At 39.7% G+C, this 19,548-nt stretch overlaps 1 protein-coding gene across 5 annotated transcripts in view; it reads right to left on the bottom strand.

The window, feature by feature from the left end:
* Nucleotides 1-19,548, bottom strand: part of GTF2IRD1 (GTF2I repeat domain containing 1) — a 143,059-nt gene that overhangs the window by 34,000 nt on the left and 89,511 nt on the right. For 4 of the 5 annotated variants that reach the window (XM_077482371.1, XM_077482368.1, XM_077482369.1 and 1 more), the window contains 7 exons: nt 16,305-16,394; nt 11,004-11,087; nt 8,545-8,728; nt 8,431-8,456; nt 7,010-7,115; nt 1,767-1,804; nt 1,503-1,583 (listed from right to left, as the gene is read on the bottom strand). In XM_077482371.1, the coding sequence (XP_077338497.1) occupies nt 1,503-1,583; nt 1,767-1,804; nt 7,010-7,115; nt 8,431-8,456; nt 8,545-8,728; nt 11,004-11,087; nt 16,305-16,394 (609 nt within the window). The remainder of the gene's footprint in view (nt 1-1,502; nt 1,584-1,766; nt 1,805-7,009; nt 7,116-8,430; nt 8,457-8,544; nt 8,729-11,003; nt 11,088-16,304; nt 16,395-19,548) is intronic. The other variant, XM_077482370.1, reaches the window with a different exon arrangement.

The raw sequence follows: 19,548 nt of genomic DNA, 5'->3' as shown, positions 1-19,548 counted from the left end.
ATTCCTTGGTGTGGTGGCTGCATTTGTTTTCTTTTTTTAAGCTTCTTTTGCTTTACCTGCATGTAGTAATTTTGCAAATCTTGCACACTTCCTGTCCCTGAGCGGCTATATCACTTCGATACTGTATCTATGGAGGAAGCATTGGTTGTTAGTCTATGAAAATGATGGCGAACCTTGGCACCCCAGATGTTTTGGAACTACATTTCCCATGATGCTCGTACACTCTGAAGTGTACTTAAACATCATGGGAAATGTAGTTCCAAAACATTTGGGGTGCCAAGGTTCGCCATCACTGCTCTAGGACGCTCTCCTGATATTACCCACAAACATGTCCTTGTCTTTTTATCTCCATTAGACAAGAGCAGGGCAAGGATAGCTAAAAAGTAAGCTACTCTTTGGCGTAGGTCACATGAAGTAACACTTCTGGCAGCAACAACAGTTATTTTCTGTATTTGTTGAAAATGTTCTTTGCTTACAAGAAAGAAAACAAATGGATCAGCCACATCTAAGGATTGTAAGCTGCACTACATTCAATTTTTGTTCTTGGGTATAGTTATCCTTTAACAACTTGACCTCTAGAAGATTTACCCCCTTCATGGCCAGGCTATTTTTTGCGATACGGCACTGCATTATTTTAACTGCCAATTGTGCAGTCATGCAAGGCTGTGTCCAAATAAATATTTATGTCTTTTTTCCCCCCACAAATAGAGCTTTCTTTTGGTGGTATTTGATCCCCTCTCCATGTGTTATTTTTTGCGCTATAAAAAAAAAAATGCTATAAAACATATCCAATAAAAAAAATTGAAAAAAAATCTAACTAGGCCAATATGTATTCTGCTACATATTTTTGGTAAAAAAATACCAATAAATATATATTGATTAGTTTGTGCAAAAGTTAAAGCATCTACAAACTATGTGATATTTTTATTATTTTTTTTACTAGTTTTTACTTTACTGTGATATTGCAGGTGGCATCCTGACACTGACACTTTTTTGGGGACCAGTGACACTAATACAGTGATCAGTGCTAAACAAATATGCACTGTCACTATACTAATCACACTGGCTGGGAAGGGGTTAACATCATGGGCGATCAAAGTGTTAATTGTGTACCTAACCAGTGTTTTTACAATACAGTGTGAGGTGCTTTTACTAGGGGAACAGATGGAATTGATTCCCTGCTTTGTAGGAACACAAATCCCATCCCTTCCCTCTTGTTAGAACGGCAATCTGCCTTGTTTATATAGGCAGATCACAGTTGTATATTGTTTTCTAAATAGTGCAGCTCTGTTTCATCACAGTTCTGGCTCTCCTCCAAATGATCGGCTTCCACTGTGTGTAATCATGCATGCAAGCCCCCTACCCGGAAGTGTCAGATCACATATATTTATGTGATCCGGTGCACTGGTGCCGCCCTGTAGCAGTACAACTCCTATAGGGGGGACCTGAAAGGGTTAAATCAAATAGCTCACACTCTTGCCTATGAATCACAAGTAAAGTACCTGGCACAGCCACATGCATGATTTCTTGATATTCAGGCTCCACTTTAATATGTCTTATTCCATTTGACTCGCTTGAAGTCCCTGTTAAATCAATAGGAACATAATAAGAATGGCCACAGATGACTGAGTATCTGAAGAATGAGAGTAGAGAAGGAGGTTTCTACTGAGCACATCTGGTACAGTATGTATTTAGAAAGCCACCATCCTTTACTGGATGGAAGAAAATTATTATTGGTTACTATATACCAAAATATATATTTATACCTGGCTCACATTCCTCTGGTATGCTGCTGTTTTCAGACCTGTAAAACATAGCATATTAAAAAGGATGCATAAATTAAAGAAAACTAAACTAACACCCTCATTGTGGACTAGACATAAAGTTAGTTTCTATCCTTTCAAACATCTTATATATAATTACAGCATCTCACAAAAGTGAGTACACCCCTCTCATTTTTGTAAATATTTTATTACATCTTTTCATGTGACAACACAGAAGAAATGACACTTTGCTACAATGTAAAGTAGTGAGTGTACAGCTTGTATAACAGTGTAAATTTACTGTCCTCTCAAAATAACTCAACACACAGCCATTAATGTCTAAACCGCAGGCAACAAAAGTGAGTACACCCCTAAGTGAAAAGGTCCAAATTGGGCCCAATTAGCCATTTCCCCTCCCCGGTGTCATGTGACTCGTTAGTATTACAAGGTCTCAGATGTGAATGGGGAGCAGGTGTGTTTGAATTTGGTGTTATTGCTCTCACTCTCTCATACTGGTCACTGGAAGTTCAACATGGCACCACATGGCAAAGAACTCTCTGAGGATCTGAAAAAAAGAATTGTTGCTCTGTATAAAGATGGTCTAGGCTATAAGAAGATTGCCAAGACCCTGAAACTGCACGGCAGCACGGTCACCAAGACTATACAGTGGTTTAATGGGACAGGTTCCAAGCAGAACAGGCCTTGCCATGGTCGACCAAAGAAGTTGAGTGCACATGCTCATTGTCATATCCAGAGGTTGTCTTTGGGAAATAGACGTATGAGTGCTGCCAGCATTGCTGCAGAGGTTGAAGGGGTGGGGGGGATCAGCCTGTCAGTGCTCAGACCATACGCTGCACACTGCTTCAAATTGGTCTGCATGGCTGTCATCCCAGAAGGAAGCCTCTTCTAAAGATGATGCACAAGAAAGCCCACAAACAGTTCGCTGAAGACAAGCAGACTAAGGACAAGGATTACTGGAACCATGTCCTGTGGTCTGATGAGACCAAGATAAACGTATTTGATTCGGATGGTGTCAAGCGCGCGTGGCGGCAACCAGGTGAGAAGTGCAAAGTCATGTGTATTTTGTCTACAGTCAAGCATGGTGGTAGGAGTGTCATGGTCTGGGGCTGCATCAGTGCTGCCGAAACTGGGGAGCTACAGTTCATTGAGGGAACCATGAATGCCAACATGTACTGTGACATACTGAAGCAGAGCATGATCCCCTCCCTTCAGAGACTGGGCTGCAGGGCAGTATTTCAACGTGATAATGACCCCAAACACACATTCAAGACGACCACTGCCTTGCTCAAACGGAAGGTGGAGAAGCACAAGGTCTCTAACATCCACCAGCTCCGTGATGTTATCATGGAGGAGTGGAAGAGGACTCCAGTGGCAACCTGTGAAGTTCTGGTGAACTCCATGCCCAAGAGGGTTAAGGCAGTGCTGGAAAATAATGGTGGCCACACAAAATATTGACACTTTTGGCCCAATTTGAACATTTTCACTTAGGGGTGTACTTACGCCTGTTGCCAGTGGTTTAGACATTAATGGCTGTGTGTTGAGTTATTTTGAGGGGGCAGCAAATTTACACGGTTATACAAGCTGTACACTCACTACTTTACATTGTAGCAAAGTGTCATTTCTTCAGTGTTGTCACATGAAAAGGTATAAGAAAATATTTAAGAAAATTGTGAGGGGTGTACTCACTTTTGTGAGATACTGTATATATGAAGTAAACCTCGCACTAGAAAAACATCAAAACAAACTGCTGCACTTTCAAATTCCTGAATACAGAAAACAAGATATCAAACGTGAAAAAAGTTGTGCTGTCTGTAAGGCTTCATGTACACTGCTGTAAACGGACATTTGGGAGCAGTTGGGCATTTTTTCATCTGCCCCTGAACTCTCCTCTGTTATCTTATCAGTACATGTACACAGGGTATTTTATAGTTGTTTCTAGGCAGTTGCGTTTAGAAGCATTTTTTGAAAAGCAAAAAAATGTGTTCAGGACGGATGTTCAGAGGCATTTGAAACCCCAAAAGCCTGTAACAGCTTGTAAATGTGGTAACTCGAGTTTAGCTGCCTTTCGTTTACATGCGTTTTTACATTTTTGACTATTTGAAAAAAAAAATGCTTCTAAACACAAACACAGCTAAACGCGGCATGTAAATGCGGCAAAATGGATGCTTTTAAACTTCGGTTACTATCTGTCAAGTTAAATCGTTCAGGAGAGGTTGTAAAATGTCCCGTGTACATTAAGCCTTAACTAAGAAGGAAATGAATCCCCAAAAAAATGTGTCTTAATGTATGATTCAATAAAAGTAGGTACACTGAATCAACCTTGTGATATAAATGTATCCAAATTAAGTATTTAGCATTATAGTGTTAAATATCAACAAAATGTCGATAAAAAATATTTTATGAAGTTAAAAAGTGTCTATATCAATCTTCAATCAAATTAATAAAAGTGCACTGCTCCCAGTGTATAAAGTTGACACCTCCATGAATAACTCATCGTATTCCATCAGTGCTCAAAAAGACCTGCCGGTGTAACCCACGGTCAGATCACTTTCTCTCTACTGCTTTATTTTATCAATCTTTAAGTGCAATGTTGTATTTTTTCTTAAAATGTCCTATGTGGATATAATGCACAATGAACCTTCCTCTGTTTTTCATGTAATATACATACTGCGTCCTGAGCATAAGGGAGGCCTGACTCGTGGTCTGCAGAGATCGAGATCACATGTATGTGGAGGCTAACCAGCCAAACATCGGGCATACGATCCATCTTGGATGAGTGTTGCTGTGAGAGCGTAATCTGGCTGTCCTTTGGATATCTCTTCATTTCTAGATTGTAAGCTCTAACGAGCAGGGCCCTCTGATCCCTCTATATTGATTTGTATTGTAAGTGTACTGTCTGCCCTAATGTTGTAAAGCGCTGTGTAAACTGTTGACTCTATATAAATCCTGAATAATAATAATAATAATAATTTTATGCTTTTCATGGTCTCCTATAATTTAGAGATCACGTTTGTCAGGTAAGAGGCTTATATTTCTTTTTGAGCTCCGGTGGAATACAGCGATTTATTCACGAATGTGCCAACTTTATATACTGGGAGTAGTGCACTTTTATTCATTTGATTGAAGACTGATATGGACACTCTTACTTCAAAGTATATTTTTATGGACATTTTGTTGATATTTAACACTATATTGGTACATACATTATTTGGATACATTTATATTGATTATTTTTACCTACTTTTGATGAATCATACATTATTAAGGCACTTTTTTGGGGGGTGATTAATTTCCTTGTTAGTGAACAGCGCACATTTTTTCATGTTTGATATCTTATATACTGTATAATGGTTAGACTTGAAATATATCATTCAGATCTTTTAGACAGAACTGCCTTTATCGCTGTGCATTTATCACATACATTTTTGGCTAGTTTACATAACTGATTTGAATTTATTTAGATTTGTATCATTTATACTTTGTAAACATGTGTTATGCTATCCTTATTATGTATTTTATATTATTTATAATTATTTGGATTTCTGTATTTCTCAGCATTTACAGAGATAATAAATACATGCTATGATTTAGCCAAACCCCTTCAATTCATGCCCATTTAGCCACATGCACTGCTCACCACTACACGATGCACATTCTGTTTCCTTATCACCTAACACTATGTCCCTTTTTACCATGTTCAATTGTTTGGTATATTCTTGGTTGCAGAGCATTCATTATTAGCAGAACATTCAGTCTCAGCAGCTTAGAAGCTTACAAGACTCAACTCTGCACAGTGAAAATTAGCCTCTGTCTTCTGCCAGGAACTAAGAAATCAGGACTGGAATGCATACAGCATAGCCCTCTTCAGGGCAAATAGGCTAGTGTCATATAGTTGCTGTACTGAGCAAGCACCACCACAGAACCAGGCAATTTAGCTGCGAAGGCCAAAGCAGTCAGATGGTGGTATAAACATTCAGCGGGTGCAATGCTTTGCATTGCAGTGTGACAAAAAGATACCCACTGGGGCCATGTTGCAACTGCCCCACAATGCACACCATTGTTGTATGGGTGTTCTAGAGCAGTGGTCATCAACCCTGTCCTCAGGGCCCACTAACAGGCCAGGTTTGCAAGATAACTGAAATGCATCACAGGTGATATTTGCTGCTCAGTGATTGCAGTATTCTTGTTTGCATCTCCCCAAGGTAATACATAAAACCTGGCCTGAGGACAGAGTTGATGACCACTGTTCTAGAGAAGTATAGAGTCAATAATGGAGATGCTTTACTGGCAACTAGCCAATTGTCACCTTTTAACGTGTAAAAATTAATTTGTATTTTTAATAACAGCAGTTGTGATGACACCTAAATTTGCATGCAGTTTTACAGCCTATATAAAATCAATAATGTCCCATTACCAAATTCTCAGTAGTTATTTTTGAAAGCAAAGTAGCATATTTTATATCAAACTACCAGGGGGCAGGGGATCAAGGGCACAGGATCCCAAAAGAACCATTAAATTGCTAGACTATTAGAAATAGGAATTTTAAAGGAGCAAAAACAGAATGTATAAAAAAAAAACATTATTTTGTTTACACAACATTAAAAACTCCATAAAAGGTATAAATGTTAAAACCATCACAGAATGTGTGGCTTCTGATGCAGCGACTTCAGCTCTACAAGTTTCACTAAGATATGGCTTCTTCAAGAATCTTATGAATGCTACATAAGCTATTATTATAGATAGAATGTACAATGCATGAGTAACACAAACATACAAATACAAAAAGTTAACACATCACATTAACAAACAATGATCATTTACAAATCTGTAAGATATTGTAAATGATCATTGTGTGATGTGGTAACTATTTGTATTTGTTTGTGTTACGCATGCATTGTACATTCTATCTATATTGATAGCTTATGCAGCATTCATAAGCCTCCTAAAGAAGACATATTTTGGTGAAACATGTAGAGCTGAAGTCGCTGCATCATTGCACAAGCCGCACATTCTTCTGTCATGGTTTTAACAATTAGACCTTTATGGAGTTTTTAATGTTTTGTATATAAAAAAATTTTTTTTTATACATTCTGAACTTTGAAAATCCATATTTCTTGTAGTTTTGCAATTTCATAGCATATTTTGTAGTTTAAGTTCCTTTTTAGTTTTTAAGAAAACTGAACATTAGGTCTAGATGTACATCAATGGCTGAAATTCATACCTACCTACTCCCAAGCATATCCATGGTTGCGCTCTTCTGGACATCAAAACCAGCCTCTTCTCCCAGGGAGTTGGAATCAGACTTTGATGTTTCTTTGGTAAATTTAGCACCTGGTTATGGTTATGTCAGTTGTATCATTCAGAACATTAACACTTCAAAGTGACAAGCCTTCAGTACAAGAAATATTATAAAATAACTATGGACCTGTTGATCAAATGTGTCTAAAAGGAAGAATTCATTTGTGTATGCTATTCATTTGTGTAGACACCCCCGTTCATACAGGCCAGCCTGTACAGGAAGGGACACAATGGCTTCCTTCAAAACTCAACAGAAGGGACAGACACGGAAACAAAGATGGACGGGATGTTTTTTTCAGGGCACAAACCCTGCCCACTCAATCTTCATTTTAGTGTTGGCCCCTTGTGTGCTGTGTCCAGAACATTTCAGTTAGCAAGTACGCTGGCTTCTGTACAATCAGATTGTGTAAATGGTGTGTCTTATAAATCAAGTCACTGGTAATGTACTACATTTTAGGGTACATGGGTGATTCAGAACTTTTCATTCACAAAAAGTGTACACAAAGTTTCACAAATGCTTTTAATAATTCTGTGATTGCTATATGTAAAAAAAACTCACTGTATACAGTAGTATATGACAAACTAAAAGATGGTAGTCCTGGACATTGTTGCTAGTATGTTTAAATACATCTAAACTGCTTCATCTGATTTTTTTTTTTACAGTTTTTGAGGATCTTATCTAAGCTAGAGGCTATAAACGTAAAAAAAAAATTATTTGTAAGAAATGTATTTATAAAAGAAATGCTGAGATTGTAAGATAACTACATTCATACCATCTAGCTGTGTGTTCTGCCCTTACTGCTACATGCTGGATCTTCAGTGTTAATATAAAAGAATTAAAGTGGTTGTAAACCCTTACAACACACTTTGACCTACACGGTTTAGGAGATATTTGCCGAAAGACAGGCACCGCAGTCTACGGCGCATGCGCCGTAGACAGCGGCGTGCAGGCGCACTGAGCGCGGCACCGTCAACGACGAAGATGCCGCGTGTGTCGGCTCCCGTGCGCATGTGCGGGAGTGACATCATCGCGGCTTCGCCGAATGACAGCGGCGGAGCAGCGAGACCCCACCGAGAAGATGGATGCGCCGGACTACAGGGGACATCGGTGACATCTCTGGCTCCTGTGTCAGGTAAGTGACACATAATGGACTACTATGCGATGCATAGTAGTCCATTATGCTTTGCCTTTGCAGGGAATGAAAGAGGAAGTAAACTCATCAGGGTTTACTTCCTCTTTAAAGCCATAAAAGTGCATGTGTATACATCTGTTTATGAGCAGATTTTTTATGTTTTATGTAGATGTGAATATATAGACTTTTAACAAAAAATACAGACTTAAACTTACCTTCGAAAATTCTCTGATCAAACATACTGGGCAAGGGAAAGAAATAAATATTTATTAAGTTCAGTTACCTCTACAGCATGCAATTATGTCTGTTAATGCCCTACAGTATATTACCTTTTGATATTAAAATGAACATTGTGCCGTTCCTCTAGGATTCGCTTGAGTTTTGGCACTCCATAAGTACATGGACGTTTGAAAGGGATTTTATCGGGTATTCCTATTATCTCTACTGCTTCTGGATGGCAGGCAATCTTTCTGTATGGCACAGGCACCATGTGATCAAGGCCTAAAGCTTCAGCTAAAACAGAGAAAAATTGACACATGAATAACAGAAAGCACTGTTTTAAGCTGCTAACCACAATCAATACAGGTGACTACACGCTTTTAAGTACAATATATACATCAACTGATCTTTCTGTTAAAATTTATTGCAGAGTATTGGCAGAGTATTGGCAAAATATTGCAAAGTATTGCAGTGATGCAGAGTATTGGCAGAGTATTGGCAAAATATTGCAAAGTATTGCAGTGATGCAGAGTATTGGCAGAGTATTGCACAGTGTTGCAGAGTATTGGCACAGAACAGCGCTGTGGACACTGCACATCCAGCCCACAGCGCTACTGGCATCCCTCTCCCCTTGCACTGTACCGATCAGTACAGAGAGGGGAGGGAGGAATCGGCGTCATGACATGCCGCCGGTTTGTTTACAAGTGACCGCTCCGTCATTTGACAACGGCCATTTACCACGATCTGTGATGCGCAGAGTCTTCCGGATCCGGCGGTCATGGATGTTTGCAGGAACGCACCCCAGGAGGTGCGCTAGAGCAAGACTCTGGGAGGACATCCATGGACGCCCTCCCAAAAAAATACGACCACGCTGTAGCCGTCTTTCGGCTATGGCCCGGTCGGCAAGTGGTTAAGTGCTTCTATCCCTACTGGTCCTACTTCTCCCAGCCTGTTTCTCAATTACCTTCAACCATGTAGTGCAAAGGCCTGCCTGATTGCATACAAACTGAAAGTATTTAGGCTTGACCTCATATTATATGGTTTTAGTAAAGCTAAAAGAAAATTGTACAAGAAAATAGTATAATATATGGCCAGCCTTAGGCAGGATGAATGTACCAAGTTCAACCAATCAATTTGGGATTATCGCTAGCAGCAGGTATAGCCACTTGTATAATTAACTGTCTTTTCCCAGCAGGGGTGGCTTCACCTGGAGCAGACAATTGCTCGGCAGGAGGGATCCCCCTATAAATACTGTCTGTGTTGATGGGGAAGTCATGCAAATTTCTTTCCTGCAACCTGTGATCACAGGAAAGAAATTTGGCCTGCCTAAGTGCATTCCTATGCCCTTTTGGCTATTCCACTATATAACCTGATGCCTTGTAAGGCCAGTTCTCTAGCACTACAAGAGAGTCTCACCTGTTCTTAGCTGTGGCCTGCTCAAGTGGGCCAGAGGACTGCAACCTTATTACTACCTGTGAAACCGGTGGCTCTGGTGAAGATCAAGAGACATCTTAGATTCTGTGCCTCTGACCTTTTCAGAGCTCTAACCACCACTATGTGAGCTGCCAGCTAAGTCCTCTGTATCTAAAAGAATAATACAGTTAACAATGAAACAACAGTATGTACTACCATTTAAGTAATTCAGGTAACGTAGAGAGCCTCTGTGCATGAACAAAACTCAAGAAAATATGTGTCATAAGAGTTGAGACAGTAGATACCCAGTGCCATTCAGTAGACATTTTACAGTTTAACACAATCATATACCGAGGGATTATATCCAAGGGTAAAGGGTATTTGAATTAATCTTTAACTATGCATAAACAATGCATATTTTGTTTGGCTATGCTCAATTTAAAAAACATAAAAATACAAGAAGTGAGCTGTTCAGATATTATCCAAGTTACTTTTCTCTTTCTACCACATCTCCATGTCTGTTGTAAACTAAATCATACGGATCTAAAGATGTGATATCACACAATGTAGCCTCCTTTCACAGTTCCATCCCTTTTCTCTTGGAACACACCTTTATTTTCTGGTACTTAGATAAGATACAAAAGGTGAACGTTGAAAGCAATTCTATTTTGGTGACAGCTGAAATGAAGTTAATTGATAACTGGTATATTTTCCCCTCATTTTTCACTTAGGGGTCTATTTAGAAAAAAGTAGATAGGACTTACACCAAACATTCACTGTTGGTGAATCAATCACTGTAATTTAAAACACATGCACCCATAAGAATCACCTGTAGTGAAGGTTTGGTGATTGTCAGATTACAGCCTTATAAATATACACGCTAGTGTAACCAATGAGGATTCAAAAAGTGAGATCTTACTACACATAGTAAATTCACTTATTTTGAAGGAGACTAAAATAAATACTGCATAAATGTATATAAAATCTAACCAAACTCAAATGTAGGTTTGTTTATTTAAATATCAAAAATGCGTATTTAACAAAGTAGTTAAAATAAAAAAGTGAAGGTTTCTTTATCTTTGTCTGAGAGACTATTCCATTAAGGTTTCAATTTATTTTTACTGTAAGACAAATGTAGGAATGCATTAGCTCTCACCATATCTGCTGTTAAACAGGATTTGTACACACTCCCTGAGGGTATTGATATCCTCCGTTTCCTTAATAAAGCTGTCCCATTTCTCTAACAAAACAAGAATATATGGAGAAGAAATGTTAAAAGAAAAACTCATTCAACTTGTACAAGTACACTGAGAAAAATAGCTGATACCTATATTCTGCATTATATATAAAAAATAAACACAACAAAAAAGGTGATCCACAGCAAGGTGACTGACTGAAAATGTGGGAGGCCCTGTTTAAATCCTCTGGTAATGTCCTGGCTCTTGAAAATTCCCTTAACGTTATGTCTTGTTGGTATTTTACCCCAGCTAAAATTGAGAAATGGCTACCATGGTACCCATCCAACAGCTTCAGAGGCTGACCAGATTTGGGCAATAGGAAACCTATATGGTGGCCCTAAAAAATTTGGTAAAACTTCCGTGCTACTACGGGTGGGGTGATGTGCCAATAAATAAATAAAAAAAGTATACTCAAAGTTGTTGTATATACTCAAAAGTAACGTGCAGTTGAAATAACCATAACAACTCAGCAATCTTAAATGGATACTGTAAATAATCCTCATAGAGAAGTGATCATAAAATCCAGTCCATTCACTTTGCGCACATGCTTATACACCCTCTGTGAATTATCAGATATCCAGTAATAAACTTCAGTACAAATCATGTGTTTCTCTCAAAAATCAAAAGTGCCCTCCACAGGTCACTCTATGCGCTCACCTCAAAGGGAGATCCTCTCTGTGGCCTACAATGGGATTCCCCTTATGGGTATATAGCCAGTGGCCAGCTGCTTTCCTGGTGATTCTTGGACTCTTGTTCCCTTAGCCCATGTACACACGGTCGGAGATTTTTCCAACCAAATCCGTCGGATTTGGCCCGTCGCATTTAGTCCGACGGATTGTGTCCGAAACTGTTGCATGCACACGGTCGGGCCAAGTTGGCGAAAAATCCGAACTTTCAGAACGTGATGACGAAATTTCGTTACGATGGGACTACATTCAGGCTAGTAGCCAATAGCTTTGATGTAGGAATTTGATCTGAGAATGCGTGGCACTTGGTCCGATGAAAATGCTCTACACATGATCGGATTAGGTCCGTCCGGCCCAGTTGGTCGGGAAATATTTCCAACATGTTGGAAAATTGGGTCAGACGGAGATTCGGGCGGAATCAGTCGGATGCATACCACACACAGTCGGATTATCTGACGACACGGTCCGATAAGACTCATTCCGACAGATTCTCCGACCGTGTGTACAAGGGCTTAGACTGTGTGCATCATACACATACAGTTGTGCTCATAAGTGTACATACCGTGGCAGAATTTATGATTTCTTGTCCATTTTTCAGAGAAAATGATTGATAACACAAAAAACATTTCTTTCACTCATGGTTAGTGTTTGGCTGAAGCCATTTATCATCGATCAACTGTGTTTACTCTTTTTAAATCATAATCACAACAGAAACTACCCAAATGTTTACATACCCTGGTGATTTTGGCCTGATAACATGCACACGAGTTGACACAAAGGGGTTTGAATGGCTATTAAAGGTAACCATCCTCACCTGTGATCCGTTTGCTTATAATTTGTGTGTGTGTATAAAAGGTCAATGAGTTTCTGGACTCCTGACAGACCCTTGCATCTTTCATCAGTGCTGCACTAATGTTTCTGGATTCTGAGTCATGGGGAAAGCAAAAGAATTGTCAAAGGATCTGCGGGAAAAGGTAGTTGACTGTATGAAACAGGAAAAGGATATAAAAATGTATCTAAGGAATTGAGAATGCCAATCAGCAGTGTTTGAACTCTAATCAAGAAGTGGAAAATGAGGGGTTCTGTTGAAACCAAACCACAGTCAGGTAGACCCACTAAAATTTCAGCTACAACTGTTCAGGATGCAAATAAAAACCCACAAATAACTTCAGGTGAAATACAGGAATCTCTGAAAACATGTGGTGCGACTGTTTCAAGATGCACAATAAGAAGGCACTTGATGGGCTGCATGGTAGAGTCGCCAGAAGTGTCAGAAACCATGATTCAGACTGAGACCGAAGTACAGTTAAATCACACCTGTTTAAGAATAATAATAAAAAGGTAAATAGAGTAAACGTAGTCAAAACATAGCCAGAGTTCAGGAACCAGGAACGTATAGTCAGACAAGCCAAAACGCCAGAGATGAGCATAGTAGAACAGCATGTAGGATATGGAGCCAGAAGGAATGTCAGCCAAGCAAGTCTTTAACAGGAACACAGGATAGCATCTCTAGAGATGTGACGTGGGCGAAGGCAGAGATCATCTTTGCTGGATGGCTTAAGTAGGCAGGACTGACAACCTGGATATCAACAGCAGGTGAGTCACTGTGGAGCGAAAGCAGCTGGCAATTAGCCAACAGCTGAGCGGCCAGCTTTGAGAAGGAAGAGCTGAGCCCAGCCCTGACAAGAAGAAAGCCATTACTATGCAAATGCCACAAAATATCCCACTAATAATATAATATGCCAATCAGCACAGAGACAAGCCACAAACCTTCTGGCACAAAGCCATTTGGAGTGAGGAGACCAAAATTTGGCTTTTTGGCCACAACCATAAACACTATATTTGGAGAGAAGTTAACAAGGCATATGATGAAAGGTACACCATTCCTACTGTGAAACACGGAGGTGGATCGCTGATGTTTTGGGTATGTGTGCGCTAGAAAGGCACAGGAAATTTGGTAAAAATTAATGGCAAGATGAATGCTGGAGGAACATTTGCATTCACCAGCCAGGAAGCTACACATGGGACGTACTTGAACATTCCAATATGACAAAGATCCAAAACACAAGACCTGTCATTGGCTACAGCAAAATAAAATGAATGTTCTAGAGTGGCCATCTCAGTGTCCTGACCTCAATATCATTGAGCCACTCTGGGGAGATCTCAAACGTGCAGTTAATGCAAGACAGCCCAAGACTTTTTGCCAAGAAGAATGGGCAACTTTACCATCTGAGAAGATAAAGAGCCTCATCCAAAAATACCACAAAGACTTCAAGCTGTCATGGATGTTAAAGGGGGCAATACACGGTATTAAAAACTTTTGATCGGGGGCATTTTGGTAGTTTCTGTTGTAATTATGATTTAAAAAGAGTAAACACAGTTGAGTGATAATAAATGGCTTCAGCCAAACACTAACCATGAGTGCAAGTTTTTGTTTTATCATTCATATTCTCTGAAAAATGGCCAAGAAATCATAAATTCTGCCAGGGTATGTAAACTGATGAGCACAACTGTATGTCATAAGAGCAGGAAAAATCTAACATAGTGTTGAACTGTATAAAAATGGATCTTTATATAAAAAAAATAATCACACTCACATTTATAGGTGCACTAGCTGGCTTAGCTTCTACAGTTGGGATCATAAAACCCCTTGCTGGTCAAACATTTGCAGATTCTCAGTCCTGTGCTGCTTAGTGGCAATCTGCTTCCTGGTAGTATGCATTGACGTCACAGGCTCCCCTGTTGTTCTTTTGGCATTTTTCGTGAACAAATGACTCTTATGTCTTAGACGCTCAACTTATTCTCACAAATTGATGTTTCGTAAGCCCTGTCTTATCCATGTTCTGTTACAGTATTAGATTGTTGCCTCTCTCATTTTGCATTTGGGGAGCAATATTTGTACTAAGTGTCAGTGGCGTTGGGTGGGGGGGTTGGAGTGGGTCCCCAAAAACCCCCAGGTCTGAGGCACGCACAATTCTGTTATGAGCCCCAAGTCCGAGTGCTGCTGCCGATCTGACCCCGAGCGCGGCCAAGTGACATGGCAGATTCCACCTTCTGGTCAGGTAAGTCAGTGCGTATGAGGTAGGTCAGTGTGTGTCAGTGTGCATCAGGTAGGTCATCAGGTAAGCAACATCCCCCCCCGCTCTGGGCTCAGACTTTGGGCTGAAGCCCCTGGTCTTTTTGCCACCTAGCAACGCCCCTGCTCCCCTGCTAAGTGTACTGATATTCTATGTGTACACTTCATTTTTGTACCGCCTTATTTCTCTTGCTATATTGAAAAACTTTAATAAAATCTCAGTAAAAGAAAAAACAACAATAAGTTAGTAGTTATTTTTACTTAAAATGAATGCTAATAAATCATGACGTTTGCATTTGTTGGCGTGCATGCAATGACTTTCTAGGACACCTCAAAAATACAACAAGATCCCTGAGTGAAGGGAGAATAGCTGTATAGGTCTGCAGAAGGGAAGAATTATTTTTTATTCTATAATACTCTCCTACTGATCACCGCAGTGTCTCGGGAAAAATCTGAAATAACCATTTCACTGCAATATTTGCATTTCCTGAGCCCCTGTACACACGGTCGGAGATTTTGCCAACCAAATCCGTCGGATTTTGTCCGTCGGATTTAGTCCGACGGATTGTGTCCGAAACTGTTGCATACACACGGTCGGGCCAAGTTGGCGAAAAATCTGATCTTTCAGAACGTGATGACGTAATTTCGTTACGATGGGACTACATTCAGGCTAGTAGCCAATAGCTTTGATGTAGGAATTTGATCTGATCATGCGTGGCACTTGGTCCGATCAAAATGCTATACACATGATCGGATTAGGTCCGACCGGCCCAGTTGCTCGGGAAATATTTCCAACATGTTGGAAAATTGGGTCGGACGGAGATTCGGATGGAATCAGTCCGATGCATACCACACACAGTCGGATTATCTGACGACACAGTCCGATAAGACGCATTCCGACAGATTCTCCGACCGTGTGTACAGGGGCTTAGAGTCATATGGTTGAGTTAATGGGGACAGTGAGAAGAATTATAAATGGCAGACACTGTGGCCAGGAAGCAACATGACAATCACAGACCTGCTTGGCCAAGAAAGGTGCTATCATTTGATGAATGAGATAGCATATTTAATTTGTGTCAGATATGAATGGCTCCAGAGATCAGTTTATCTAAGCAGGACTAGATAGTTCTTCCATGTGCCTAAGGTTTGGTTCACACTGCCACAACCTGAAAGTCAGCCCAACTTATGGTGAGACTTTGCCAAGAGACTTCCTGGGGCCTACTTTGAGGCACAATTCAGATAGAAGTCACCTTGAAGTAGTACAGGATCCTTTTCTAAAGTCAGAGTGACTTCAGTAGTGCTAATTAAGACAGCTCTCATTGCCTAACATGGGATTTCACATGTCATGCGACTTGGGGTCCCACAAGTCTGAACCCAAGTCGCAGCAATGTGAACCGAGCCTAAGAGGGTGTATGTACATAAACATTGCTTAATATTATGCTTTGTTTCCTTCTTACCTGTTTTATCATGAACTATTGAGAAAAGGACACGTTTTGAGGCATGGACATTTTGCCTGAGACTGCTGTCAGGTACAGAAGACTGTGGTACTGATTACAAAAATACGAAAAAAAAAATTATATAACACAGAGATTTGACAGAAAATGTTAATATTGTAAGATTAATACTAAAATACAACCTCATGTATTGTAATTCAAAATACTTGGACAATCTGAGTGAGTTCAGGTACCATTCTCATAATCGTGATATAGGCCAAAAAAATAAAAAACCCCCAAACCTCAAATCATGAAAACTGAAATAACTGGATGATACAGCACCTTCTCTAAAACATAACATTAGTGTTATTTATTCTAACAGATCAGTCTTTTCAGTGAAGATGATCACTCACCAGACCACTTTAGTTCATGTGACTAACCCAAAATATGATTGGAAATTAAGATATCAATATTCATCTATACGGTGACTTGAAAAAGTATTCACACCCCTTGAAATTTTCCACATTTTGTCATGTTACAACCAAAAACGTAAATGTACTTTAATGGTATTGTGTGTGATAGACAAACACAAAGTGGCACATAATTGTTAAGTGGAAGGAAAATGATAAATGGTTTTCAACATTTAAAAAAAAAAAATATGTGAAAAGTGTGGCGTGCATTTGTATTCAGTCCCCTCTGAGTCAATACTTTGTAGAGCCACCTTTTGCTGCAATTACAGCTGGAGGTCTTTTTTTGGGTATGTCTCTACCAGCTTAGCACATCTAGAGAGTGACATTTTTGCCCATTCATTTTACTAAATAGTAGCTCTGTCAGATTGGATGTAAGGTGTCTGTGAACAGCAATTTTCAAGACTGGAATTAGGTCTGGACTTTGAAAAGGCCATTCTAACACATGAATATGCTTTGATTGAAAACATTTCATTTCAGCTCTGGCTGTATGTTTAGGGTCATTGTCCTGCTGGAAAGTAAACTTCCACCCCAGCCTCAAGTCTTTTGCAGACTCTAACACAGGGATCTTCAAACTACGGCCCTCCAGCTGTTGCAGAACTGCACGTCCCATGAGGCATTGTAAAACTCTGATGTTCACAGACATGACGAGGCATGATGGGAATTGTAGTTCCTGAACAACTGGAGGGCCATAGTTTGAAGACCCCTGCTCTAACAGGTTTACTCCTAAGATTGCCTTGTATTTGGCTCCATCCATCTTCCCATTAACTCTAGCCAGCTTCATTGACACTGCTGAAGAATAGCATCCCCACAACACGATGCTGCCGCCACCATGTTTCACAGTGGGTATGGTGTGTTCAGGGTGATGTGCAGTGTTAGTTTTCTGACACACATAGCTTATGGCTTTCTTTCAACAATGACTTTCTTCTTGTCACTCTTCCATAAAAGTCAGATTTGTGGAGTTCATGACTAATAGTTGTTCTGCAGACAGATTCTCCTACCTGAGCTGCGGAATTCTGCAACTCCTCTAGAGTTACCATGGGCCTCTTGGCTGCTTCTCTGATAAATACTCTCCTTGCCCAGCCTGTCAGTGTAGGTGGATGGTCATGTCTTGGTAGGTTTGCAGTTGTGCCATACTTTTTCTATTTTCCGATGATGGATTGAATAGTGCTCCGTGAGATGTTCAATGCTTCAGATATTTTTTTTATAACCTAAACCTGCTTTAAACTTCTCCACAACTTTATCCCTGACCTGTCTGGTGTGTTCCTTGGCCTTCATGGTGCATTTTTTTCACTATGGTTCTCTAACAAACCTCAGAGTGCTTCACAGAACAGTTGTATTTATACTGAGATTAAATTACACACAGGTGGACTCAATTTACTAATTAGGTTACTTCTGAAGGCAATTTGTTCCACTAGATTTTAGGGGTATCAGAGTAAAGGGGGCTGAATACAAATGCACGCCACACTTTTCAGATATTTATTTGTAAAAAATGTTGAAAACTATTTTTCGTTTTTATTCCACTTCACAATTATGCGCCACTTTGTGTTGGTCTATCACATTAAATACCTTTACATTTTCAAGGCACTGTATGTATACATTTATAAAGCATTGGTGGAGTAGGACTCATTGTAACTATTTTCCATAGATGAAGTCTACATTAAACACATGTAAAATATTTAATTCTGTTGTCTACTTAAAGCGTTTGTTAAACCAAAAAAAAAAAATATAGATTCTGGTCCCTTAAAACGTATTACACAGTACAGTGCTTGTGCTGTGCAATCTGCCCCCCTCTAAACTGTAGAAAAAAAAAACCTGAACATTGCACTTCCTGTATCCCCTCTCTAAACAGACCACAATAACCAGGGCTGCTACACCCTGATCACCGTGGTCAAAGTGCATCCCAAAGCTGGAAAGCGGCCATGAGTCATGTGACTGACCTGAAATTCGGTATTTACAACACTAGTTTTTAAAAACAACTTACACAGTGTTCTATACCAGCCTCTAATAGAGGGGCTTGCATAATTTTGTATAAGTGCATTAACAAACACTTTAAGTAAAATTTGTGTATCTACAGATCACTTGTACAAAGCTTTGGGGTTGATTTACTAAAACTGGAAAGTGTAAACTCTCAGCTTCCATTTTTTTGTCAAAGCTTAATTAAACAAGCTGAAGATAAAAGTTGATTGGCTACCACGCACAACTTCACTAGATTTTGCATTCCCCTGTTTTAGTAAATCAACCCCTGTGTATCCATGTGTGTTATTTACAATATATTCTACACTGTTTGATTGATCTGAAAGAGAAAGCATTGGCTACAGACATCTTATAATCTATTGAATAGGCGCCTCATCTAACTTCCAAACCACAAGAATGTGGTTTAGTTCTCCTTTAAAACTCATACTTATTAACTGAATAGTATTTCATCCTTTATTAATACTGTATTTTGGCTCAGAAATTAACATGTTTTCTTTATTGTCCTTTAAGGGACACAGCTTGATGATAATTAGGCAACCTGCAGTTAGAGGCCTGAAGGAAAAATTGACATTAGACACAGAAAACCGAAGGCTATAATTCTGCTTGCTCCTCACTTGCTCAGTTCCACTTAATGCCTTAAGCGAATACATGTCCCACCCTACGCGTTTTCTCAGCAAATGTCTGACTCCTGGTGGCGTCAGACGCTTGCTGATGAAATGCATAGGGTGAGACTTTCCGGTACCCATCATTTCTGCTTTCTGGATCACAGGTGGAACATAAACTGGCGTTCCTGGATTTCCATTGATGCTTGTTTTTTTGCTATA

The sequence above is a fragment of the Lithobates pipiens genome, unplaced genomic scaffold (assembly GCF_037356315.1).
Source record: "Lithobates pipiens isolate NorthernLeopardFrog02 unplaced genomic scaffold, aLitPip1_a1.2 Scaffold_16, whole genome shotgun sequence".
NCBI classification, from domain to species: domain Eukaryota; kingdom Metazoa; phylum Chordata; class Amphibia; order Anura; family Ranidae; genus Lithobates; species Lithobates pipiens.
The sequence above is the reverse complement of the archived record's forward strand: the minus strand, read 5'-3'. Positions and strand labels throughout refer to the sequence as shown.